Source organism: Pan paniscus, chromosome 9 (genome assembly GCF_029289425.2).
Source record: "Pan paniscus chromosome 9, NHGRI_mPanPan1-v2.0_pri, whole genome shotgun sequence".
Lineage (NCBI taxonomy): Eukaryota > Metazoa > Chordata > Mammalia > Primates > Hominidae > Pan > Pan paniscus.
Window position 1 is genome coordinate 69,469,654 of NC_073258.2, and position 27,206 is coordinate 69,496,859.

Sequence of the window (27,206 nt, forward strand, 5' to 3'; positions counted from 1 at the left end):
TGAGCCCAGGAGGTGGAGGTTGCAGTGAGCTGAGATTGCACCACTGCACTCCAGCCTGGGCGAGAGAGCAAGACCCTGTCTTCAAAAAAAAAAAAAAAAAGTTAATAAAATACGAATCTATGAGTCCATACTGATGACATAAGGAAAGAATAAGTGGGGAGAAGGGAGCATCCCTCACTGAAGTTTGAATGTCAGGAGGAACAGTAGAGCCTCAAAAACCTCATCATTTTCATAACTGAATATCAATTGATTAAGACAAGAATTGCCAGTTGGCACTAAAACTACTGGATGAACGTTGTAAGAACATAGTCTCTTAAGTATTGTTCTACATATTATGAATTAATTACAAAGGAAAATCCTCAGTTTATAGTGAAGAAATCTGGCAAATATAATTTTAACCAAGTGATTGAAATTATCACCAATAATGGGGCAAATTGACATCATCTTGTCTCTTTCTGTGATGCTCCAGGAGAAACAAAGCTTCATTTATGTAGTACTACTGCCAGAAGCACATAACCCATATTCTTCAAAGATGTCAGTGAAATGAATGGAAAAAAACGTTGAACTGTTTCAGATGAGAGGAAATTAAGGAAATAGGACTTTAGATGTGATACATGATCCTAAATTGGAGGGAAGAGGGATTTGCCATACAGGACCTTTCTGTTTTGTCTAAGGACTCCAGCAGCACAGCCACATGGTCTGTTCTCATTTTAAGCAAAAATTTGGATGATTATACTTTTTGCAGTGTATAGTCAAAAACCACCTAACTGGTAAAATATTTTATTTTTAAAATTAAATATACTCGTTTTAATTTGCACCGAGGCTTGTTACTGTTATTTTTGTTGATTGATTTTAACAAATGTTTAACATGATTTATTATCTTACTTGAGGGAAAATGTTGCTATCACAATGTAGTATGAGTTTTATGGGGGAAAGGCAGTTTTGGAAATGCTTTGTAGATTGCATTCTTAGAGGATTTCTTTTTTTTTGGCCCTGTCAGGCTTCACTACTTAGAGGAATTCTAATTAGTTCAATGTCCACAGTTTAAGTCTTTTTCCACAGTATTAAGCTATATATGAAGTGCATACCTTGAAAGATAATTTCTATTCTTTTCATGTGCAGTGTTCGGTTAATTGACACTAGAGACTGAATTTGAGTATAGCTAGAACTTCAGTGATCTTAATGTTCTACTCACGCTTCCTGATAAAACGTATTAAGTGGACTGCCAGGGGGCATTTAAAGGAAGGAAATTGTAAAATTTTAGTATTTGAAAGTGTGGTGCCTTTATAGTGGACCCTATGTTGGATAAGAATAGAATTGATGCTTTCAGAAGACAAAGGTAAGAATATGTATTTTTCTTCTTCACTCATTGATAGTGCTATTATGACATCTGTATTTACTTCTGAGCTACTGTTTAGGGTAGGATAAAAGCTAAGGTAGAGAGATGACAGTGCTTTTTTTCTTATGTTCATATAGAAAAATTTTAGTGATTAACTAGAACTTTTTAATTCCCTGCGGTATAGTTCTGTGTGGCCCAAGACCCTGACCCAGTATGCTTTAATGGCAGCTATCATTACACCAAAAGAGAACATATGTGATTATCTGCTTTTTTTTTTCTTTTACAGGAGAGCTTGTTTCATATCCATATCCCACTTTATTCCTGCTAATCTGCTAATGCAGTAAATTGGAGGAAAACTGTTACCAGGATAACCTGTAATGGGCAAGGAGCCACAAAGAAGAAAACATTTCTTTTAATTTTTAAACTTGGTTTGAAAGGTAAGACCATTACGATTAGCAGGAGTTTCCTTCCATTAATGACATCAAGGAAAGCTATGGTTCTATTGTGAGACCCTGGAGTCTTAGCAAACCAGGTGGAGACCAGTCTCTCTGAGCTAGGTACAATATGATTCTGTGGTACTGTGGTATTTTTAGGAAGTTAAATGACAGCCTCTTCAGTCTGCTTTGGTATATCTTAAATCTACAGAACTCAAGGGATTCTAAGTTTATAGGGGGTTATTGAGAGGGGCGCCAAAGACCAGCCAGGCCTAGTAAGCTGAAGTAGTAGCATGCAGAGAAAGACTCGCCGCCCAGGCCACTGCTTCCAGGGCACCGGGACTCTGTCTCTGTGTGTTTTTGTTTTATACCAGCGAAAGGACGTTTGACTTCTGGTCAGCCACTTTTGTCTTTCTGAGTCCTAATCTCCATCACTTTAGAATTTTTTATTAAAGATTAGAGATTGAATTTGCATATTTGACTTTTGGCTCAGTTGGCATTTACTAGGAAGTGGCAGAAGTGGCGCAGTAGGTCCTTTTGGGGGACATGCAAACATAGTTAATCAAATTTCACTTGTCCCCATTGTATCTCTAGAAGGTAGACAAAAATCATTTAATCATCTACCTTCCTGAACTGGTGCTGGTGCTAGCTCTAAGACTTGAAATTTTAGTCACTTTTTACTTGGCTTTCTTTTTATCCTGATGAGCAGTGATTTACCAGGGCCTATTGGTTCTACTGTTGACTCTTGCAACTGTCTTTTTCTTTTTGTTACCACAGCTGCAAAGCTAGGTCAGACTTTGTTGCCTGGAGAGATACTATGGTGGTTTTGCTGTGAGGGGTCTCTGCTTCTCACTGGCAGGTGGATGTTTCCTAGGCATCTGAAGTACTACTTTGCATATGATGTCTCCTCAGCCCCAGCTCCTGAAGAACAGTCCTACTCAACCCTTGCAGGTTCCCCTTGAGCTTAAACAGTGATGTCCAATTCTTGCCCCTGATATTCAGATTCTCGTACATGACTTAGGATTTCCTCAGCTTTACCTCAATATTCTTCCGGATGAATCCCATGTGGAGAATTCTCTGCAAGTATTCATTCCCCTTGTGGCCCCTTGTCTCATAGAGTTTTTTTGTTTGTTTGTTTGTTTTCTGAGATAGGGTCTTGCTCTGTTGCCCAGGCCAGAGTGCAGTGGTGCGATCTCGGCTGACTGCAATCTCCACCTCCCGGGTTCAAGCGATTATCCGGTCTTGGCCTCCTGAGTAGCTGGGATTACAGGCGTGCACCACCACGCCCGGCTAATTTTTGTATTTTTTGTAGAGACGGTGTCTCACTATGTCGGCCAGGCTGGTCTTGAACTCCTGGCCTCAAGTGATCCACCTGCCTAGGCCTCCCAAAGTGCTGGTATTACAGGCGTGAGCCACCGCGTCCGGCCTCACAGAGTTTTATTATTGTTCTTTGTATTTGAATTCATGTCTTCTGGGGCTCAGCTTTCTTCCTGCCTTTTTTGTCAAACCACCTTGGATTGTTCCAGTTCCCTTGTGATCACTCCTTTGTGAACTCTCAGAGCATCTCATTAAGTTATTTTAGAATTATTTTTTTCTCTTAACTACATTTTAAGTATTTTGTGAGCAAACAGCTGTAACTTCTTTGTATCTTTAGTACTTTTCACAAAATAAGGTATCATTAATTGTTTGGTGGTAGGAGCTAAAATGTCAGAGGCATTTCTCAGGATAATATTTGAGACTTTCCCTCTCTCTCCTTGTTTATTTTGTTTTTCTTTGCTGATAGAGATTCTTAGCTTTGGCAGCTTGTGGAACAATTTCTTACCTTTAGTTATTCCTCCTCCTCCTTTTACACATCTCTGCTCGTCAGCATGCTGTCCTACACTAGAGTGAACCCTTCAAAGTCTCCAGGAGTCCTAGAATCAATGCCAGGTGGTTATGAGAGTTCCTGGAGAGGAACAGCACTGTAGGTATAGGGCACTTTAGACCAGGGGCTGGCAAACAAAGCATTTATTGCAAAGGCCAGTTAATAAATATTTTAGGTTTTGTGGGCCAAGAGGCAAAAAAGAGGATTTTATGAAGGTATTTATATACGAAGAGACACAACAATTTTTTACAGGCTTTGTTATTGATGAGATTCATAATGTAATAATTTAGTTCAATTTTCTATAATACAGCTCTCTCTTACTAGTGAGAAGACTGGAATTCTTTATTCTAGGGGGATAATATTTCACCTAATTGGTCTTTAAAGTCAGAGTTGCTCTCATCAAAATCTATTGCAAAGGTACATCTAATCTATTAATATTGATCTGCAGCAAGGTTTTACATTTTTCATCTTTGGAAATGTCTTTTTACAGAGGTAGGTACTCCCACATTCTCTATCAGTCCCCAAGCATATTACTTCAGTTGAGTATATTCATTATTTGGAAGGCATATGTAGAATTCTCTTGGATTCTTCTCTTGATACTTGCTTTTTAGCATGTCATTACATAGTAAATTAATCATTTCTAATTATAGTTTAGGCGATAGCTCCTTACTTGCACAACTGAATGGATTTTGAAATATGGAGATTGCCTTTGCCTTTGCATCAGGATCTGCAAAATGCTATGTAACTGTAGTTTCAGCTCAGAAAACATGTCCACTGCCAATCTGTATGAGAATGGAGAGCTCATCTCCTACAGGAAGTGTATGAAGCAGCTTGACCTTCCTTATCAACCAAAGTTGTTTAAATGACGTTAATGTAGTAGATGATTCACATGTCAGCCATTGAGACTTCAGCAAAGGCAGATTTCTATAGCTATCCAGTGTTCAGTAATTGTCATTTACAACTGTTCTTCTTGTTCAGAAAAATTTCGTTCTTTGCCCTGTGCTCAGAAAATCACAATAAAACTTCACCACATCAACCTGCTGTGGGATAGGGCAAACTGGGATGGTTAAGTCCATGAGTGCATGAAGTTTACTGTTGGTGCTACTGGTTCAGTAACAGGTGATGGATTTCAAAAGTCTCCAGATGCCTGCTGGCGAATAATTAAAGAATAACTGTAAGCTTTAAACACCTTACATTTTTATAGGTTTTCTAAGTTTGTTGAACTAAGCCCTTTTCTGTTCTATACACAACCGGAATCAGTTGTAGCATGTCCTATCAGATTCTACTGTAGGTTGTCTTTCTCAACTTCTTTGAAAATATTCTGCCTGTAGTTCTTTCATGAAGACTGTTCATGGAGGCTAAAAAGTCAGAGGTGTATCACAAGGTTTATAGCAAAAAATAACAATTGTTCCATCTTTCTCATCTCTGAATTACTCACTTGGGACTGCTACCTTCATCACTTAGCTGTTTTCCCTTATTTCCACATTTCTAAATAATTTGCCTATATGTAGCTGTTTGTAATCTACTTGGCTTCTAATGATGAAGAGGAGGTTTTAGTTCTTACATGGATAGCTCCTTCCCTCCTTCACCTTTTGGATAAAGTCAGTATTAAAGGTATGTATATTTTGGTTAATTATTCCCGGAATCCCTAACAAAATTTGCAAAATTCTCTTCAGTGTGGTCAGATACATCTGGCAGTCAGCTGTGTCTCTTTCTTGGACTCACTTTTTCCAAACCCTCTGCCTCATGCCTTCCTCTGTACTGGTTGCACTTGACCTTCTCCGTAACTGCTGGTGTTTCTCCTCACCTTTCTTCTGGGAGTCGTCTATCTCTTGATGTCTCGTATTTCTGGTTTTATGTATTGTCATGTTTTGGTGAAGAACATTCTGCAGTAGCTACCTGAAAATGTGTGAATAGATCCGTCAGACCTTCCATGTCTGAAAACGTTGGTTTCAAGAATTGATCCTAAGTTAGGTCCTTTTTTTGTGTTGTTTTTGTGAGTCCCCCTCCTCCCCACCCACCATTAGAAGGTTTAGATACTTCATCTCTGCTACCATGGAACTACACTCAGTACCTTGGGAGGATCTGTCGCACCACTCATTGTGATGGCCTGTGCAGGCCCTAAGGAGAGCCACATTTGTTAAGCTCTGGGAAAATTGCTTTCTTCTATTTCCTACCCATGCCCCCCTGCCCCCCCCCCCGACCTTTTTTTTTCCCTTGGCCAAGAGGTGGGTGATAGATTATAATATGTTATTCTAAAACTTCTTTTATTTGAATATTGGACTTCCTAAATTGTTTAAGTTTTTTGTCTTTTCATGAATTGTTGGCGTTCTTGGCTGTAGTTTCCTTTTTTCTCCTTTGTCCTTTATTTTGTTGTGTTACTAGAGTTTCCAGAGCAGTGGAGAATGCGTGGGGTTCAACCCACTAAGCATCTGGAAGGTTACATAATCTTTTCTATTTTCTTACTGGAGCTCCATGTCAGCCCAAATGTAGCCATGTATTGTACCTTTTATATCCAATGGATTTTGAGATTTATAAAACAGCATGTTAATCATTTAGTACAACCTTCCTGTCCAGAACAGGAACTCCTTCTGTTCCTATAGAAAATCATTCAGGCTTTGCCAGGGCGCCTCCAATTGAGAGGCCTCTCATGCAGCCACAGACCTCATCTTTAGCAAGTTTTGCTTCTACTGCTTGTAGATAATTTGCACTTTTTACTTACTGGTTCTTATTTCATCCTTGGGTACAGTACAAGACAGGTCTTCTCTTCTAAGCTTTTAAATATATTCAAAGGTAGTTACTTTATCCCTCCAGGTAGTGAGCCTTTCTGCTGTCCTGGCCATCTCTTTGGATGCCATGTGGTTGCCAGACTCTTTGTTTTCCTTCAGAACAGGATATGCTATTTCCTGGTGTGACGTGATGTGCTCAGGGTAGGCCACAGTGGGATTAATTTCTCCTCTGGTCCTAGACATTATTTATCTGTTACTATATTCTGAGATTTCTTTGCTTATTAGTTACATCGTAATATTAGAACTTTCTATTGGACTTATAATGAACTGAAATCTTTGGACTTTTTTGTTTCTTTTCTTCACTTCAGCAGTTTTCTTCTCCCTGGCGTTCTTCCTATCTTGTTTTTCAGTTTTTGTCTGAAAAGGACTTTATATTCATTCATGTTAAATAAATTTTTCTTGATTCGTTGTGTCAAATAGTGTGACTGCTGACTTACCCATTATTAGCTCTTCCTCTTAGCTTTGTGTTTTCTGTGCATTTTGACAAGCCTGTGGCATCCTGTGAATCCATGCCATCAGAGCCCCTGGCCACAAGAGCTGAGCTTGTCCAGAGCTCTTCAGGCTGAATGCCCAATTGTCTTGTCTGGGAAGTGATTCTCCACCCTGTGCACAGAGACACATGGTTCCTCTTCGTGAACTTGTCCTGAGAGCCATTGGATTACAAGGCTGACCTGCCGTTGCTGCCTTCTACAAGCTGAGGCCACACACAGCTGGCTGGGCTGGGGTCATGCTCTTGATGACTGCTTCTTTGACTAGGAAAAGTGCACACTTTGGAGCTAGTCAGACCTGGGTTTGTGTCCCATTTCTGCTAGCATGTTTACTAGCTCTGGTCTTTAGTAGTAAGTCATTTGACCTCTCAGAATTTTAGTTTTTTTCCATCTGCGAAATGAGAACAAAACCTTGAAGGTATGAAGTATCTTGTATCTAAAAGCATGAAGCCCAGAGTCTGGCAGTATGGTAGGCACCTAATAATTGGTAGCTGCTGTTAAAAATTATGTTTCCACCTTTATATAAAGTTGCAGTGTCCAGACAGTTAATGTGATTGTGGAATAGCTAGGAGAGATTGAAGATTGTTTTTCATAAGGAGCTATAAAGACCATTCTCTGTTGAGCTTTTATTCCTGAGCAGTCTCAGTAGTCTATGAATCTACTTTAACTTTTCTTGCACATTAGGTTGCATACTGTAAAACATTTACAAAAGAAAGAACTTCCTGAAGGTTAACAGTTTATTGCTGCTAGCCTGAAGCTGTTGAGATAGCCCTGAATACTTCAGGGTTATATACATTCTGATCAAAGTTTGCTAGGGAAGGAAGATTGACGATAATAGCTAAAACTTTAAAAAAACGGGCTTTTGAAAGATTTTTTTGTGACCAAGTTGCCAATCTGTCTTTCATTATAGAATTTGATAGCTCTTTTCTTAATCTGAAGTCTGCTTCTTTTTGACCATTTGCCAAAAGCATCTCAGTGTGCTCCTGAATTTCTACTTGATTAGGAAAGGCCATTTTCTTTGGGTACCTTGTCTGAAAGATATTTGAATAATAAATGACCATTGTCACTTACCTCAAGTTGGGTGAGTTATAAATGGCACATAACTGGGTTTCACTTAATACAAACCACACTGACTTGGATTTTCCAAGCTTTGCCTTCACCACGTTAGTATAGAATTCCCTTTCTAGCCAAGCAGTTTCACCATTTTTCATTTGCTGAGGACCACCTCGTATCTCTTCAGTTTTGGAGACTTAGAAACTTTTTGTGTTGTTGCAAATAGCCATGCCAATCATAACCATGTTTCCTACTCTCCTCCAGTTACCTGTTGCTTCCTTTCTGATGTTTGACTCATTTGTTCGCTCTTGGAATCCTGCCCGGTTTCAGAAATTCCAAGAATCTTGGATGCTTCAGATGGGAAACCTTTCTAGGGCCTATGAGAATTTACTGATTTTACTTTGACTAAAATTTTTTTTTTTTTAATTTTGAGACAGGGTCTTACTCTGTCAGCCAGGCTGGAGTGCGGTGGCGTGATCTCTGCTTCCCAGGCTCAAGTGATCCTCCCACCTCAGCCTCCTGAGTAGCTAGGACTACAGGTGTGCACCACCATGCCCGACTGATTTTTTGTACTTTCTGTGGTGGAGACAAGATCTCCCTTTGTTGCCTAGGCTGATCTTGAACTCCTGGACTAAAGTGATCCACCTACCACTGTCCCCTCCAAAGTGCTGAGATTACAGATGTGAGCCACTGGGCCTGGCTAACGTTGACTTTTATCATACCATCTTACCTGTATTCACACACCCTCACCTCCAGCATGCACACGTGCATCTGGAACCAGCTGGGTGTTCCTTGCCTCTCCTCGGTTTCCTTCATCTCTTAAGAAGACAACTGGCAAAAACTCGACTACCATTGTGCCATCCTTATTACTTGCCTTTCCCCACACAACCCCTCAGTCTCACTTCAATGAAACTTGTTCGTAGTAGAAATAACCCATGCTTTGCATATACTTGGACTGAAGTTTTTGAAATTGTGGAAAATAGGCACAGAAATTCCTGTACATTCAAGGTTTCATAATGAGAATTTGTAGAGGAACACGTTACTGTAATTGCTTTAATTTGAACTAGTTGACAAAAGTAAGGCTGGATTTTTTGGTTGGTGGTTGACTTTAAAAAAGTGAAGTGAATGATAAGGTTGTACATCTTGTCTTGCTGTTAGCATCTTAGCAGTGTATTTGGAGTTAGTACGGGGTGTATATATAGACATTTGCCTTCTGAGGGTTGTGTATTTCCCAGACAGCTTAGAATTCTAAAGGCAAGTATAAATTTGTATCATTTGACACCAAAGTACAGCTCCAGAATGAAGAAAAAGTGGAAATTAGACTTGGAGGAGGCAGAATGCTGGTGACATTGGAGAAGTTAATGGTCATTTAGTGTGAAATCTTGTAGCGGATACCTTGGCTTTGAACGTAGATGCCATTGCAAGGCATCATCTTCTGCTCTGGTGGGCCCCTCTTCATTAGGCTCACCCCTCTCCAATCTGTCTTTCGCGTTATTGACAGTTAACGCATTCACACTCCAGATCTGCTCTTGCAGACTCCAGTGTCTGTCTTAGCACCGTGGCCAGTCTCTACAGTGCCCCACCTCAGGCGTCTTACCTTCATCCCCTTCTTTCCTGTCCCATATTTAAGTCATATTCACACCTGGCCAGACCCAAAAGAGGTTTGTCCTCTTCCCTCTGTCTTTACCTTTGTAGGAAATATGAACTCTGTTGAGAGTGTACTAACCACAGCATCAGTGTCATCTCCACTTCACTTCCAATGTCTGCTTCTGTTCAGAATTGTTTCTGTATGTTATTAAAATACTTTGTTTAATCTCTGCTGTAGATATTTTAATGCATACTTTCCTCAGTTAAAACTCACTGGATCTGTCTGCTTCTGCAGCAAGCCTGCACAGTGCCGTGCATTCACACACAGCCCTTTGTGGTCTGGCCTTGTGTTGCCAACCTAATCCTACCACCTACCCAAAGGCTCCTTCCTGTTGTCCTCAGGGCCTTCTCACTGCTGTGACTCCTGAAGCTACTGGGTCTTCCTGTCCACTGCTTTCAGGGAGGCATCGCCTGGCCTGGAATATGTTATGCAGCTCCATTCATCACCTCCTAGCTCCCTGTATTTTGAGGCTCAACTTAGGCTTGATATATAATGAGGCATTTTTGGCCAGGTTGTCCTCCCTTGAGCTACCTTTCTGTGGAACAAGGTTGAAATGTATGCCTGCCTGTCTCTGTTTTCTCTGTTCTCAATTTTATTGTATTTTTCAAGGCTTTAGGGACCATCTGTCATATTACTCCTGTATTCCTTAGCATAATTCATATTAATACTTTAATACCTGTTGATTAATATAGCATATTAAATGGATTTGATTTCCTTTATTCTCAAAGAAATGCTTGAAATATCAAAGCAGTTTCAAGTTGAAACTGGAAAAGATTCTGGAATACCTGGGTGGTAGAAAGCTGATTGCTTTTGACACCTTCTTTGGAAGAAGCAGTTGCAGAGATACGATAAAACTGGGTTTGAGTTTGTATTACCCTCTTCTCTAAAGAAATATATTGACTCTAGTAGGCACCTGATATTTGATTTAATTTGTGTGTGTAGGGGGGGCTGCACCTTTATGAAATTGACACTTCACTAAGAATGGAGAAACAGCTACTGCGTGAACTTTCTGTGTTTTGTGGTCTTTTTCCTTAGAAGTTAGTGAGAGCTGCTTTCAAAGACCAGCTGCTTTTACTCCTTTGTGTTCCATGTTTCTGCCCCTTCTTGTGAAAATTTCCCTGGGCATTGAGCTTTGCTGTCAGGGGGAAGAGTTTCTCATTAACTTACAACACTAAGAGATAACTTCCGTGGGAGTGACTCTGCTTTTTCCTGTTAATAGACACTTTCCTCCCTGGCCCCTTCTTAGTGGCATGCAGCTTTCAGCATGCCTGGAAGCAGTCACCAGACCCTCCTGGAGCCCACAGTTTCACATTTGGGTCTTGTCAGGCACTGTTCAACTAAGCTTCCTGCATGGGTGAATCCAAGCCTAGAAGGAAGTCCTCAGCCTCCAGGTGTCTGGACACTGCATCAGTAGATGAGCCAGTATGAACAGCCTTGCCTCAGCTTGGTTGTTCAGTACATCCTGTTCCCCAGCCTGCTTATAAACTCGGCCAGAGGTTCGGTGTAAACACGTCTGCCGCTTATGGAATAATCAAGGGATGCTGTGAGGTCTGTTTTCTAGAGGTTGAGTGAGAATTCTAGTTTTTTGTCCACACTAATCAAGTATCTTTGTTTCCCAACATTTTCGAGTGGCCTAGGCATTGTTCCTTCTTCTGAAAATATATTTTGAATTAGCTTATAAAATGAAATCAATTCTCAGAGATATGTACCTGTTTTTGGGTGTGTGTGTGTGTGTTTTTCCAGATGGAGTCTCACTCTGTCTCCCAGGCTGGAGTGCAGTGGCACAATCTCGGCTCACTGCAACCTCTGCCAACCGGGTTCAAGCGATTCTCCTGCCTCAACCTCCCAAGTAGCTGGGATTACAGGCGACTGCCATTGTGCCCGGCTAATTTTTGTATTTTCAGTAGAGATGGAGTTTCACCATCTTGGCCAGGCTGGTCTTGAACTCCTGACCTCATGATCCACCCACCTCAGCTACCCAAAGTGCTGGGATTACAGGTGTGAGCCACCGCGCCCAGCCGGCATGCATCTGTTTTTAATTTTGGCTCCTTAAGTCTAAACCAGTGATGACCCACCTGTGCCTCTTGATGCAAGATCCAGCTCTTTGCATTATTTCAAGATGAAGGATTTGAAAACTTTCTTGTTATTGCTATAAATGTTTCTAGGTATTAGAGGCTACAAAACAGTTGTCGTTTTCTTGTGATCTACTTTTTTGAGTTGAAGAATATCTGCCCAAGTTGTTACATTTCAAGAATATACATGATATCTCCTGTATATTTCTATTTTAAAAAAGAGGAAAAACATGGCCTATAACCTCTTCTTACCTACCCCACATTGGCCCTTGTGTGGAAAACATCGTTAGTGATTGTAGCTGTGGAAGGAGATGGGGGCCATTTCAGTGCTGAGAGAGACTGAATCATAATGTCATTAGAGTGGGGCTGTCTAGTACAGCAACCACTGGCCATGTGTAACTCTTGAACATCTGAAATGTAGCTGGTTGAAATTGAGAGGTACTGTGAGCATAAAATACACATCATATTTGGAAGACTTAGTACCAAAAGAAATAATATAGCCCTGTTGGATATATTCTGTTAGATACTTTTAAATTTAATGTCATTAGTTGTTTTTTACTTTTTTGATGTGGCTACTAGAACATTTAATGTGTGGCTCAAAAGTTTATTTCTTATTTCTGTTAGACGGGTCTGACTTGGATGACAGAGCTTGTGTAGTTCTAGTAGTTTTAATAGTGGTGAGAGAAGGGAGTGCTGAAGGGAGACTTGGGGTGTATAGGAATTAGAACTTGGGCAGCGTGTGCTTGCATGTCTTTGTATAAGATTTTGTGAAATTTGTGTGTCAAATATTTTCTTCGTAGTGTTTTGTTAAATATATAGTATTAAAAGTCAATAACACATTTTGTTGTCTTAAGTCTTTCTTGTGTGTTTTCTTGGGTGGAAGCAGCTGCTTCTCCTATTTTGTTCTGTTTGTGCTCCATATGTTTAGGTAGCGGCAACTTCTACTAGAAATATCTTATGTGTGTTTATTGCCAGTCTGGCATATGATATCAGATATTCACTTCGATGTTGCTATCTTGAGGATTCCAATGGGGCCAGTTATTAAAAGGTATAGACAGAGCTGGTTTGATGGGTGTGTGACCTGTGCAGTCTCGCATGCTCAGAAACACTTGGATTAATGCTCTCCTGTTTGGGTTCTGTCTTGAAAGGCATCATAATCTTTGAATCTTTTTTGGAATCTCTGAACATTTTGCTCTGGGCCCAGCTAGTCCTGGGTACAGTTATTTCGCAGTTGATAGTGTACAGTTTATTGTACTTAGATATAAAGTTGCCAAATTTAAGCATAGTGAGTTCATATGAATAGGAGATTTTGAATTTGAAATTCATTGACGATCTTGTCATCCCCACAGTTGACTGCTCGTTTGTGGGTAGGATCACCAGTAGTTTCTTTCTTCAGGGTTCTAATAGTTTATCTTTTGTCATGTTTATGGTATGGTATGTTCTGCCTCTGTCTTGTTGAATGAAAACCCACTGATATCAACTTTTTCAGAGGTAGTTTCTGAAATAACACAGTACTGTTTGCACTAGTATGCTTTTCCTATGTTTTTCATGGCTGTATAATTATTTTGAATATATGTATTTAAATTTGTGAAGATGTAGATTAAAATGATCCTCCATTTATGAATTACAAGCTGTCAGCAGTGGTTTAAAATCAGGCATCAGCAGCATCTGGGAACTAGAGATGCAGAATCTCAGGCCTGAGCCCTGTTTTATTGAGTCAGAATCTGAGACTGTGTTTTATTTATTTATTTATTTATTTATTTATTTATTTATTTATTTATTTAAATTTTAGGACAGGGTCTCACTCTTGTTCAGGCCGGTTTGCAGTGGTATGATCATAGCTCACTACAGCCTCAACCTCCCAGGCTCAGGTGATTCTCCCACCTCAGCCTCCCGAGTAGCTGGGACTACAGGTGTGTGCCACCTGTTGCCCAGGCTGATCTCAAACTCCTGGGCTCAAGCGATCTGCCCATTTTGGCCTTCCAAAATGCTGGGATTACAGACGTGAGCCACCATGCCCAGCCAAGACTGCATTTTGACAAGGCCCTAGACTATTCATTCCTGTGCCTATGAAAGTTTGGGAAGCTTTAAAGCTCACTGATTTCATTGTTGGATATATTCATTGCCTTAGCAGCTTCTGTTTGCCTGAGTGTGTGTATGTTGGTGCCTGTATGTTCTAGCTGCTATTGCGGATCTTTCTTATTGACTCTCTACAACCTGTTTTGCTAAGGATCCTGAGGCTTAGAGATGAAGTAGGTTTCCTGAGGCCTCAGGGCTAGCCATTAGTGGAGCTGGTGTTAGAATCCAGGTCTGTTAAGATTCTTAGTAGTCCTAGAAGAGGTTGAGAGGATTTGTATATTTGATGAAAACAAAGGGTTGTAGGTGGTTCACATAAATTATAATTGGACCCCTATTGAATATGCTAGCATTCGACTAGCAGTGCCTTGGCAAATTTTACAGATAGACTGATGTTCTTGTTCTACCTCTTATAAATAATTTAGCCACTTTACCAGTTCCTAGTTCCTGTGTCAGAGACAGGGTGGCACCTTTTTCCAGAGAGTGTCACTGCTTGAATGCCTTGAATTCAAGGTACTTGGCCTCAGATTTTGAAAGGCTTTGATATCATGAAGGTTTTAAAACAATTTTAGAGGGTCATTAAGTAAAGCAGTTGATCTTCGATGAATAGATTTACTCAACAAATGGATCCTTTGATCCTATTTTGTGTATATAAGATGGCAGTTTTCACTTGTCTTACGTTACAGGAAGGTGGGGAACAGCAGACATTGTCATCTGTGACATCAGGTAACAAATGACTCCCCAGTGAACTGCTTTCTTAATCTTAGCCCTTTTGGAGGAAACTCCATTTTCAAACTACTTAATCCAACTTACAAAAAACTCTAGGATTTTGAAGAAAGATTAGAGGGTAGTTTGGCTTTACTAAACCCTTTGCCCCACTGACTGGTTTGTTGGAAGAAATTATCCCTAATTTTAAGAACAGTCATATGCTGCATATATGACAGTGTTCCCATAAGGTTATAATGGGGCTGAAAAATTCCTGTCACCTAATGACTGATACGAATGAAAATTCCTGTTACCTAATGACTGATATGAATGATTAGTTTTGGGGGATTCTTTTTTTTTTTTTTTTTTTTTTGAGATGGAGTCTCGCTCTGTCGCCCAGGCTGGAGTGCAGTGGCGCGATCTCGGCTCACTGCAAGCTCTGCCTCCCGGGTTCACGCCATTCTCCTGCCTCAGCCTCCCGAGTAGCTGGGACTACAGGCGCCCGCTACCACGCCCGGCTAATTTTTTGTATTTTTATTAGAGACGGGGTTTCATTGTGTTAGCCAGGATGGTCTCGATCTCCTGACCTCGTGATCCACCCGCCTCGGCCTCCCAAAGTGCTGGGATTACAGGCGTGAGCCACCGCGCCCAGCCAGTTTTGGGGGATTCTTTAAGGTGATTTTGCTACTTCAGCTAAACAACATCTTAACATGGTAGTGTCTGTTCAGATACACAAGTACTTAGCATTGTCACTACTGCGTCTATATTTCAGTACACAGTAACATGCTGTGCAGGTTTGTAGCCTAGCAGCAATAGGCTATACCAGATAGCCTAGGTGTGTAGTAGGCTAGACTGTATAGGTTTGTGTAAGTCACTCTATGATGTTTGCACAACGACGAAGTCACCTGACGAAGGATTTCTCAGTCTGTATCCCTGTCATTATTTGTTGTGTGACTGTGTAGTCTAGGTTGTGAATTTTAAAGGATAGTTATGTTTACTAAAAACAAGTTGTTGAAGTTCTGACTTTTTGGTTTTTCTGTGTAGTTTAGAGTAGTTATATTTTTTAAAGGACTCCATTTTACCTCAGGGCTCTGGCCAGTTGAACTTTGTAACTGTTATTTCATACCTGGTTTCTTTCTACTTGAAAGAGTACACATAGAAGCAAAGGCCCAGCAGGGGTGACTAATTTACCAGTGCCATTTGTTTCCAGTCAGCTTGCTGTTTGGCTAAAAGGTAAAATACATAATTTTTGCATAAGGAATTAGCTGTGGATATATTTTGGTTTTGAGTTTGTAGTATGTCCAATACAAAGAAAACTCACCATGAAAATGTATTTCAAGGTGTTCTTATTTGAAAAATGCTATTCTAACTCCGAATAGTGGGGAGCAAAAGGAATTAGCTGGCTGAGTGTGGTGGCTCAAACCTGTAATCCCAGCACTTTGAGAGGCAGAGGTGGTCGATTGCTTGAGTTTGAGACCATCCTGAGCAACATAGTGAGAACCTATCTCTACAGAAGTACAAAAAAATTAGCCAGGTGTGGTGGCACGGGTCTGTAGTCTCAGCTACTCTGGAGGCTGAGGTGGGAGGATCACCTGAGTCCTGGAGGCAGAGGTTGTAGTGAGCCAGGGTCATGCCACTGCACACCAGCCTGCGTGACAGAGCAAGACCTTGTCTCAAAAAAAAAAAAAAAAAAAAGGAATTAATCACTTTACAACAGATAATTGCTAAAGAATTCCTTTTCTTGTGTTTAAATCTCAAGTTTAAAATCAGCGTAGTAAACCCACAAAGTGATGGCTGGGGAATTGGAGGACCTCATTCATCAGTTAGGCCACGCTGCTGGAGCACACGGGCTCTGCTACAGGAGTGTTGCTTCTGGCTCACTGGAACAGCATGGGCAGGAACTTACAGCAGTAGGTGGCTTTCTTCCATGTAGTGATTTGGGGACCACGGCACGTTCCATGTTTTGGTTCTACCATCCCTCAGGTTCTTTTGGTCCTCAGCATTTAGCTAGATACAGGTGAAGGACCATGGGAGGTTTGATGGTTCCTGGCACAATGGAGGAAACTCTGTCATGTGGCCACACCTACACGGTGAGTGCCCCAGGAAGGGGAGAGTAGAGACGGGTGACTGTCAGCACCTCACTGGGCAGGGCGCAAGGGCTGTGGGGTAGACGTTGGGTGGATTCAGGAGACTGCAGAAAGCAAAGTGGGTGTTAATGGGACTTTTATTTCCTGTGGAACAAAGGACACTACACTTTCCTGCAAAAGACCAAGTAGTAAATATTTTAGGCTTTGTGGGCCGCAGATGGCCTCTGTCATATATTCCTTTTTTTTCTTAAAACAACCCTTAAAAAATGTCAAAATCATTCATAACTGGCAGGCTGTGAGCTGGATTTGGTTTGCCAACACCTTCTTATTTCATCACAACTAATTATCACTCTTCTTTAGAAATCCAGTGTTTAATGAGTTTCCTTTATAATAAGGTTGAGATTTGGGAAGTCAGTTTTTACTTGAGGCAAAAAAGTTGTATCTTGATTCATAATTCAGAAGTGTCATTTTATCTAGGTTTTAGGCATAGCTTCTCACCTGATTGGTGAATGTATACCCTGTTTATTATTAGCTAAAAATAAGTGCTTGATGCCAGATTCACTTTTTTTCTGATTTATTTCTTAGTATTTTTCATACTTTGCCTTTAATACTAAGTGTGGGGAAGAGTAGTAAAAATATATTTTAAAAAAAGGTTTTGTGATTTTTAAGAACGTAGAGGTGCATGAGCTGTATTATTCCACCAGAAGCATGGTGGGTGGCACTGGCGTTGTTATTCTGTGCCCTCAGACAGCGAACCACTTCTCTTCCTCTGGGGAATGAATGGAAACCCAACTTTTTCCCTCTTCCATTGAAGTTATCTTTTGGTATACTTTTGTCTTTTTTTCTACTTGTTAGTTGTATTAGTATCAAATGGCATAATAAAGTTACTTTGTTTACCATTTCCCACTCATCTGAAAATCACAAAAAAACATTTATTTCTAAGATTTATATCCACTGACCTTTTCCCCAAAGTTATTTTCCTGTTACTTGTATTTCATCTTTGCCCTTATTTCTTTAATATTTGTATTAGAAGTAGCTTGCTCTTGTTTCCTTCACTGGCAAATGTGTTACATTGCCCACTGGGTGGCTTCTGCGGATGCCCCTATCCACCCCTCGTCTGGAGCAGAGAAGTCCTGTTAGCCTAGCAGCATAGTGGCTGCTGTCAGTGCGAGGAGCTGTGCTTCTCTAGCATGGTCTGTGATGTCATCTGGACATAATTATTAGACTAATCGAATAGAGGAACAAGACAGCCCTGCCCCCGACTGTGGGCCCCCGCTTTGTGTCATCCCACAGAGCTTTGTGCTGAACATCAGTCCTCCACATCGACTCCTCTTGTAAGATGTTGTGTCCAGGTGGATCATCACAGTGGCTGCCATCCTTAAATATGTCTTGGTCCTGTTGCTGCTAATTGATGTGAGCTTGTTGCCATGTGTCCTTTAAAGCATTTAAAGTTTTTTTTAGAAACAAGACTTTTATAACACCCTTCACATTTTATAATATTCCTATTTAAAACTTGTTCCTTAAGGAGCTTTTGGAAGCTTCTTTAAAACTGCTTGGCCGGGCACGGTAACTCATGCCTGTAATCCCAGCACTTGGGGAGGCTGAGGCAGGTGGATCACTTGAGGTTAGGAGTTTAGACCAACTTGGCCAACATTGTGAAACCCCGTCTCTACTGAAAAAAAAAAAAAAACAGCCGGGTGTGATGGCATGGTGTAATCCTAGCTACTTGGGAGGCTGAAGTAGGGATTACTTGAACCTGGGAGGCAGAGGTTGCAGTGAGCTGAGATCATGCCACAGCACTCCAGCCTGGGTGACAGAGCAAGACTCTGTCTCGCAAAAAACAAACAAAAAACTCTGCCTATATTTTAAATTATATGCTCATATAAAATGTTCAGTGATCTCACTGCCTGTCCTGTGAAGTGGATCTACTTTTTACAGAGCCTTGAGTAACCATGGTACAGAGTTTGTTTTCCTTCTGTTATTCCTGGATTGATCAGTGTTTATACTAGCAGTGTAAATGATTTTGCCCTCTATGATCTCTATTTAAAAAACATTTTTTTTTTGAGGCAGATGTTCATAAAAGCATAAAATCAGGATGTATTCCTGTCTGATCTCCTAAAGTGGGTGGGTTTTTTTTGTTTTGTTTTTTTCTTTGTTTTTTTTGTGGAAACAGGGTCCTCACCCTGTTGCCCTGCTGGAGTGTAGGAGCACAATCATGGCTTACAACAGCCTCAGCCTCCTTAGTAGCTGGTACTACAGGAGTGTGCCACAATGCCTGGCTAATTTTTTGAATTTTTTTTTTGTCTTATAGAGATGAGGTCTCACTATGTTGCGTAGGCCGTTCTTGAACTCCTGACCTCAAGTGATGCTCCCGCCTTGTGCCTGCCAAAGTGCCGGGATTACAGGTGTGAGCCACTGTGTGCCTGGCCCAAATACATACTTCTAAAAATGTGTGCTATACATGGATTACCATCCTTTGCAGCCTCCTTCCTTTTACCTAGGCTCTTTTAAATAGCATGTGGATATTCATGCTTTTTTGGAGATAATGATAATGGTACACCTCACTAAGTGGGTAGTGAAGCTCCAGCTTATACGTAGGTTTTCGTTTGGGGGTTACAGAGAGTCAGTATGTATTAACAAACTCTGGTTTAAGAATTCTGCAGTGAGCATATAGACAGATAGGAAAGGTCTTTGAATGGTCTCTACTGAGGTCTTTTCCTGTGATGCTATCATCCTGTCATGTGTCTCAGAAGTGGCATTTGAGATCATCCCATCATGAATGGCAGCCTTTAGATCATGTAGTGAACCCTCTGTTTTATATTTCCATTTGTAACAAATAAGTACTTTTTTAGCTCTATAATTTGAAGTAGCAAACTCTGTTTTCCTTGTTGAGGAAGGATGGGCATGAAGCTGAGGAATGAATATGTATGTGGCGTAGTGATTAGGTTTCATTGTCATGTTTTCCTAGTAAACAGAGGAGAATCAGTTTCTCTAACTCCTCAAGAATTAGTTTTCAGTTTTTAGTAGTATATTAAGAATGGCACAGATTTTACCAGTTTATTGCTTCAGGCTTTTGACTATGAAAGTACTGGTTTGCAGTGATCATTTAGTTCTTTAGTCTTCTGAAGCCTTCTAGATATTTAGGCCTCACTGCTTATCACTTGTTGCTGAAGATATTCTGTTCTTCACCCTTAAGAAAAGGGTGACTTTTCTCCTTTCCCAGCATCACTTCTTAACAGTATGGATGAATTACTTTTGCAGGTTAAAATCATCCCAAGTTTTAGCTTTGAGCATTTTCAAGTCAAAATTTTTTATCTATTAAAATATTTTCTTTTCTGAGAAGGAAAAAATTCTGCCAGTAATGCATTAAAAAGTATTTTATAGGTTCAGTGTGAAGCTTATTTAACTTATGTGAGCCAAGTTGGCATTTTAGATTGTAAAACTGAACTGAAATATGAATTATGGAAAATTAATTTGTAAAGTTGAAATTTTATGAAATACTTTCTGCATTTTGTTTAGACCAGCATGTTTTGGAAATTTGATCTTCACTCATCATCCCACATAGACACACTTCTAGAAAGAGAAGATGTAACACTGAAGGAGTTAATGGATGAGGAAGATGTTTTACAGGAATGTAAAGCTCAGAACCGCAAACTTATAGAGTTTCTGTTAAAAGCAGAATGTCTCGAAGATTTAGTCTCATTCATTATAGAAGAACCACCTCAAGACATGGATGAAAAGATCAGATACAAGTAAGACAATTCAATCTTCTCTGTAGAGTGGGACTAAAGTGAAGTGGGGGTAGAATATACAGCTCTTGTTCAAGGATTCTCCAGTGTGACTGTTGCCATTTACAGAAGGGTAAGATAGTCAAGAATGACAGGCTCGGTGGAGCGCAAAATCCATTCTAGCAGTAAGTCCAGGGAATCACAAGAGTTTAAAAATGAGCGTTCTGAATTTCATTCAAAGGTTTTCTGGAAAGGCAGCGTGCTTTGTAAACAATGATGATAAATTTCTCAAAATAGTAAAATGATTAAAATATTTACTTTGCAAATAGGAAGATGGACATGATGTGACTATGCAAAATCGCACAGCAGATCTAAGTCAGAGCTTGGGGTTGTGAAGAGCATTGCTTATACAATACATTCTGACCTTTCATTCACTGAAAGTAAAGGAATGGGTACCATGGGTAACTACAGTGGATTTTGTCTGCTAGTTTAATCTGCTTACAAAGAGAACGACAGTACAGTAAGAATCCTTTATTACCATCACTGTAACACTTTTTCTACAAACCTCTGGAAACTCTCCATAGGTATGTAAAGTATTGGGGTTTCAGTTAATTATTTCTCCATATCCAACTCTATTGAAATATTTGGCTCTTTTCCCCCCAGAAAATAGAGCAACTTCAGAAACAAAAATTGATGCATTACATAAACTTAATAGAACAGGAAGAATTAGGCTTTTAGTAGTGTCTCTCTTGCCATTTGTCCCTCAGTTTACCTTTCTTTTCAGACATCTTTTCCTTTCTTCTTGGGGAGAAATGTGCTGTTAGGGAAATAATACTTGTTAATGCTTTCAAGTTGCTAGTGGCTTAGGTCTTCAGAGATGTCATGTTCTCTGCCAACCATTAACATTGACACTTTGCATTTAGTGAAAGCCTCCACTCAGAGATTAGTGTCTTAATAAAAGAGGAGGAAAGGCTGGGCGCGGTGGCTCATGCCTGTAATCCCAGCACTGTGGGAAGCTGAGGCAGGTGGATCACCTGAGGTCAGTAGTTCGAGACCAACCTGGCCAACATGGTGAAACCCCGAGTCTACTAAAAATACAAAAATTAGCTGGGCCTGGTGGCAGGCGCCTGTAATCCCAGCTACTCGGGATGCTGAGGCAGGAGAATCACTTGAGCCCGGGAGGCCGTGACAGACCTACTAGTGTGCTGTCATCCCCCAAATGATAGACACTTTGCTACTTGGAAATCCCTTCACAGTGAACTAGCATGTGGGTGGTGCTACTTGAATTGGGGCTTATCCCTGATGGAGGAGTGTGGTATGCATCAGAGAGCACAGATTTTGGATCAGCCTCCTCAGAAGAGTATGACCCTCTTCTCTTCCAATCTCTGAGAGCTTGGGCAGGGAGCTTACCCTTCTTGGGTCTGTTTCCTCATATGCTGAATGAGGCTAGTAATGTTTTAATCATTGAAGAGTAGGCATGCCTTCTATGAAGGGCTTACTTTCCACAAAAGTACTGCGCGCCCCCCGCCGTTATAACAGTGTGGCACTTGTATTATATTGCTTCGTCAGTGTTTTTGCCTTTGAGGTTGCAAGAGCAAATGCACCTCCTCTGGACACAGCCTTCTGCACGGTACCATTTTGAAAGAGCACCACTTGAGTTGGATAGGGCAGTACTCTGCCATGCTTCTGCCCTGAGCAGAGTCACCACCTGTGTGTAACATATCTTGGATGATGCCACAGCTAGATTAGCATAGAGGGGTTTTTCAGCTGGGATCTGAAAGTGTTTTCGGGTTATGGTTGACTACAGTCATTTAAGGAAGTTTAGACTGGGATTGTGTAGTTTTGGGATGACGGAGTAATTGCTGTATTGGGGTAAACCAGACTAAAAAGTCCCCCAATAGTTTTTCAGATAAGACCTCTGGAGAAAAATGAAGGATGACGAGACAGGGACTGCTGAAGGTGGTGGGGTGGGCAGAGGAGCTCAGGGAAGGCCTAATTAAGATGGTGCCATCTGGTCAGAGCCATGCAGGAATTAAGGGGGTTGCCAGGTGGGCACTTACAACCAGGAACATCCAGGCAGGGGGAACAGCAAGTGTGGAAGCACTAATGTGCTCATGTGCTTGGTGTGCCCCAAGAACATCTGGGCAGCCAGAGAAGGGGCAGCATTGTGAATGAGGGAAAATGGAAGGAGGGAGGGTTGGAGTGAAGGTGGAGCACCTCTGGAGACAGGCCATGCAGGGCCTGGTAGGCTCAGCCAGGATGCTTGCTATACTTGGGATGAGATGGGAAGCCACCAGAGGGTTTTGAGCAAATGTGTGCATGTTGGGGAATCTGCCCCGATATTCACGTAGGTTCTTTTCTGTTTTCCCTAAGCGTCAGTCGGCTTGAGAAATAAAGGGACAGAGTTCAGAAGAGAGATTTTAAAGCTGGGCGTCCGGGGGAGACATCACATGTCAGTAGGTTCCGTGATGCCCCACAAGCCACAAAAACCAGCAAGTTTTTATTAGAAGTTTTCAAAAGGGGAGGGAGTGTGCGAATAGGTGTGGGTGACAGACATCAAGTACTTAACAGGGTAATAGAATATCACAAGGCAAGTGGAGGCAGGGCGAGATCACAGGACCGGGGCGAAATTAAAATTGCTAATGAAGTTTTGGGCACCATTGTCATTGATAACATCTTATCAGGAGACAGGGTTTTGAGATCAACCCGTCTGACCAAAATTTGTTAGGCGGGAATTTCCTCTTCCTAATAAGCCTGGGAGCATTATGGGAGACTGGAGTCTATCTCACCTCTGCACTGACCATAAGAGATGACCACACCCAGGGGGGCCAGTTTAGAGACCTACCCCCAGGTGCGCATTCTCTTTCTCAGGGATGTTCCATGCTGAGAAAAAGAATTGAGCGATATTTCTCCCATTTGCTTTTGAAAGAAGAGAAATATGGCTCTGTTCCGCCTGGTTCACCAGCGGTCAGAGTTTAAGGTTATCTCTCTTGTTCCCTGAACATCGCTGTTATCCTGTTCTTTTTTTAAGATGCTCAGATTTCATATTGCTCAAACACACATGCTGTACAATTTGTGCAGTTAAGGCAATTATCACATGGTCCTGAAGTGACATACATCCTCCTCAACTGACAGGATTAAGAGATTAAAGTAAAGACAGGCATAGGAAAGCACAAGGGTATTGATTGGGGAAGTGATAAGTGTCCATGAAATCTTTACAATTTATGTTTAGAGATTGCAGTAAAGACAGACATAAGAAATCACAAAAGTATTAATTTGGGGAACTAATAAATGTCTATGAAATCTTCACAATCTACGTTCTTCTGCCATGGCTTCAGCTGGTCCCTCTGTTTGGGGTCCCTGACTTCCTGCAACCTGTGCCATAGTCTGACTTTGTTCCTTAGGAGTGCTCTGCCTGCTCTGTGGTTAGGGACTGTAGGAGGACAGAAGTGGAAGTACAGTTGGCTGCAGTGATCAGCAGAGAAAAACAAGATCTTAGTGGACCTGATTGTTGAGAAGCGGTCAGATTTCCAGAGGCACTAGATGAAGTTAGAACTGAAGGGGTTTCCTCTAGGTATGGAATGGGAGATAAAGTGTCAAGAGGACTATGAGGATTTTGGCCTGGGCAGTTGAGAGGATGGAGTGGCTTTATGGCAGTGAAATAAGATTGCAGAGGGAAAGGGCAGGAGTTTGGGTCTGGCCCTGTCACATTTGAAATGCCTGTTAGACATGAGGTGGAGATGAGGCCTAGCAGTAGGTGGACAGAGGACATGTAAAGCCACAAGGCTGAATGAGATCGCCCGCAGAGCTGATGGAGCTAGAAGAAAGCTTCTGAAACTGGAGATGGGTAGTGTGGGCTGGCCTGGGTTCCACTGAGGGATGGAGGAGTGATTGGACGCAAGAGAAGAACCTGGGGGCTGCTACCCTGGAAACCAAGGGAAGTCTGGCTTCAGGAAGGAGGGGGGACAGTGGGTTAGCGGTACTGCTCATAAGAAACCACTCAGTTTGTAACATGGAGATCATGGGCCCCATCAGTACAGGTTCTTTGGAGGGGCCCAGGTGAAAGCCTGGAGGCAAGCAGAGACAACTCTTTGAAGTGATTTCTTGTAACAGGAGCAGAGAGGAAGTGGTAGGTCGAGGCAGATTTGGAGTCGGGGTGGTGTGGGGTTTTGTTTTTTCCTAAATGGAAGTGATGACCTGTGAGAACGTTGCAGCACAGAGGAAACACAGCCAGTGTGAGGGAGCAGGCCGCCGAGTGATGCGTTGTGCTGGAGTGGGTGGGGGTGGGGGCATGTGGTCCAGAGCATACATGCAGGAGATGACCTCAGGAGCAAGGGCCACTCCCCTGGAGCGAGGAGGAAGTGCCTAGCTGTAGGTCGGGATGTGATAGGGCTGGGTTCCCTTCTGATTGCCTTCTCTGTGTTCTCAGGCAAAGGAAGCGAGGTCAGAGCCTATGGAGGAGGAGGGGTCTTGCCGAGGGTGGAGTGGAGGCATCTTTGGGTGCTTGAGAAGCTGCTGTTTTTTTTTGTTTGTTTGTTTTGTTTTTAAGACAGAGTCTTGCTCTGTCATCCAGGCTGGAGTGCAGTGGCGCAGTCACAGCTGGCTGCAACCTCTGCCTCCCAGGTTCAAGTGATTCCTGTGCCTCAGCCTCCTGAATAGCTGAGACTACAGGCGTGTGCCACCATACCTGGCTAATTTTTGTGTTTTTAGTAGAGATGGGGTTTTGCCACATTGGCCAGGCTGGTCATGAACTCCTGACCTCAGGTGATCCATCCATCTTGGCCTCCCAAAGTGCTGGGACTGTTGGTGTGCGCCACCGCGCTCGGCCTTGAGAAGCTTCATGAATGTTAAGGAGGGAGGGAAGGAGAGTAGCCCCAGCCTGTCTGGAACCAGAACTCTGAGCTTTTTGTGTAATGGCTAACATTATGCATGCTTCTTGAGTTAGGTCATACCACCCAGTCACCTAGAAAAAGTGAACAAATTTTAAAGTTGCTCATCTGGACTTTCTCTGTCAGAGTTTGGAGAAAACACTCATGCATTTGATTCACAGCCAGGAGTCCGCTGCCTTTTACTGATCTTCTGTTTGTCAGCAGTTTCCACATTAAGACAGTTGAGTGAGTGCATCTCCCCAACCCACTCTAGCAGCATTCTGCCATTTTATAGTGAAAATAAAGAGGAATGAAAACAGCTGTCATTTATTAAACACTTATTTACTTTATGCCAGGCCCTCTTCCCAGCCTTTTTTACTCCCCTCCTCCATAAGATAAGGACTATTGTCTTAATCTTACTAACTTGGAAACTGAGGCCCAGAGAGGTTAAGTAACTTGTCCAACGTTATACAGCATGTAAGTGGTAGAGGCCGGTTTTGAACTTAGCTAGTGTGACTCTAGTAGCTGCACCTGTAACTGCTGCATCAGCCCACTCCTGGGATAATGGTTACTTTACAGGGGTTTATATTCTGGCATCTTGAAGCCCATGCTACGTAAATTGAGGGAGGAGACTTTACTTCCCAAAGACCCATACATCTGCCAGGTCTGTTTTTTTTTTCCTTTTCTGTTTTCTTTATACAAAGACTCATTTTGGGACCTTCTCATACTCTTCTGTCTTTAGGCCTCACACCAGAGCCTGTCAAGTGCCGTGGCTTTCTGGTTCGTCACCAGTGGTCTTTTTGTGCCAGGGTCTTGCTGCAGGCAGCACTTGCTTGCCTTGGATACCCCAGGTGTGTCGTATACGTGTCCCTCCCGCCCCAGTCTTCCCTGGTTTCTTTTGTCATGCAGCCACGTTTGGCTATTTTGCCATCTCCCTGTCTTGCTCAGCTTTTGAGCTTGCCACTCCTGATGACTTGTTGGGGCGCTGGGTCCTGGCTGTCCAGCAGGGAGGAGTGTAAGAGCAGAGTAATTCTGGGTCAGCTAGAGTATCGTCTGGATAGGCTCAACGTCTCTGTTGTTGCTAGTGAAAACAGACACGGGATTGTCATAGTAGGAGTAAGTGGAGAAAATGGACCTGCTGCCTGTTTGCAGAGGGTCAGTGGTCTGGTTGTCAGAGGCAAGCATTTCTAAAGCCATGGGGTCTGTAGAAGAGCCTGTGTGGGTCCAGATAGAGCAGGTGTCATGTTCTTAGCCGTGGGCCTTCTACAGGAGAGACAGCATGGTGAAGACTCATGGTGGGCTGACTTTGTGTCTGTGCTGATATCCAGATACTGGAAGGCTGATGTGGAGAGCACTAGTTTTGTTTTGTTTTGGTTTTGACACAAGGTCTCACTCTTGCCCAGGCTGGAGTGCAACAGTCATAGCTCTTTGTAGCCTCAAACTTGTGGGCTCAAGTGATCCTCTAATCTCAGCCTCCTAAATAGCTAGGACAAGATTTTTTTTGTATACTGCTTCCTGCCTTGGTAGCCCAGGCTGATGTCCTGTTCCCCCCTTCATTATAGTAGGATGCTTACTCTCTTAAGATGTAATATAGACTTAGTACCATTTACAACCCATCTAAAGATAAAGGCTGGTCCAGGTCCCTACAGAGTGCCTTAAGTCATTACAAGGTGCTGCATGCAGTGCAGTTTCCTGGAAACCAGTGTCCTCCACAGTTGTCCGCAAGCTTTGCTGCTTCCCATGCCAGAGGAGGCTGTAGCCTGATGGCTCGTACGTCCAGCCGCTTTCCTCGCTGATCGTGGAGAAGGCCCGGGCCCTGCAGCATGACCTCTCTGGGCTTCTGAGTACTAGGTGTGCTCTAGTTTCTTCAGGGAAAATGTATTCTTATTAAAGCTTGGTTTAAAAACAATTTTTTAGATAGTAGAAAATTTATTTTAGTCTGGAGGTTGGTTGAACAGAATGGATTGAAATGATTTCCTGATTTCCAGTAAATGATTTTATTTTTTTCACAAAATCTTGGGAAGCCTTTCTGATTTGTGTTTATCTTTATGTAAT

At 42.0% G+C, this 27,206-nt stretch overlaps 1 protein-coding gene across 50 annotated transcripts in view; it reads left to right on the forward strand.

Annotated features, from left to right (window-relative positions):
- PPP6R3 (protein phosphatase 6 regulatory subunit 3) overlaps positions 1-27,206 on the forward strand; it is a 154,059-nt gene that overhangs the window by 55,101 nt on the left and 71,752 nt on the right. For 49 of the 50 annotated variants that reach the window (XM_024930605.4, XM_055094606.2, XM_034933199.3 and 46 more), the window contains 2 exons: positions 1,626-1,776; positions 20,075-20,307. In XM_024930605.4, the coding sequence (XP_024786373.2) occupies positions 20,081-20,307 (227 nt within the window). In that variant the 5' untranslated portion in view covers positions 1,626-1,776; positions 20,075-20,080. The remainder of the gene's footprint in view (positions 1-1,625; positions 1,777-20,074; positions 20,308-27,206) is intronic. The other variant, XM_055094632.2, reaches the window with a different exon arrangement.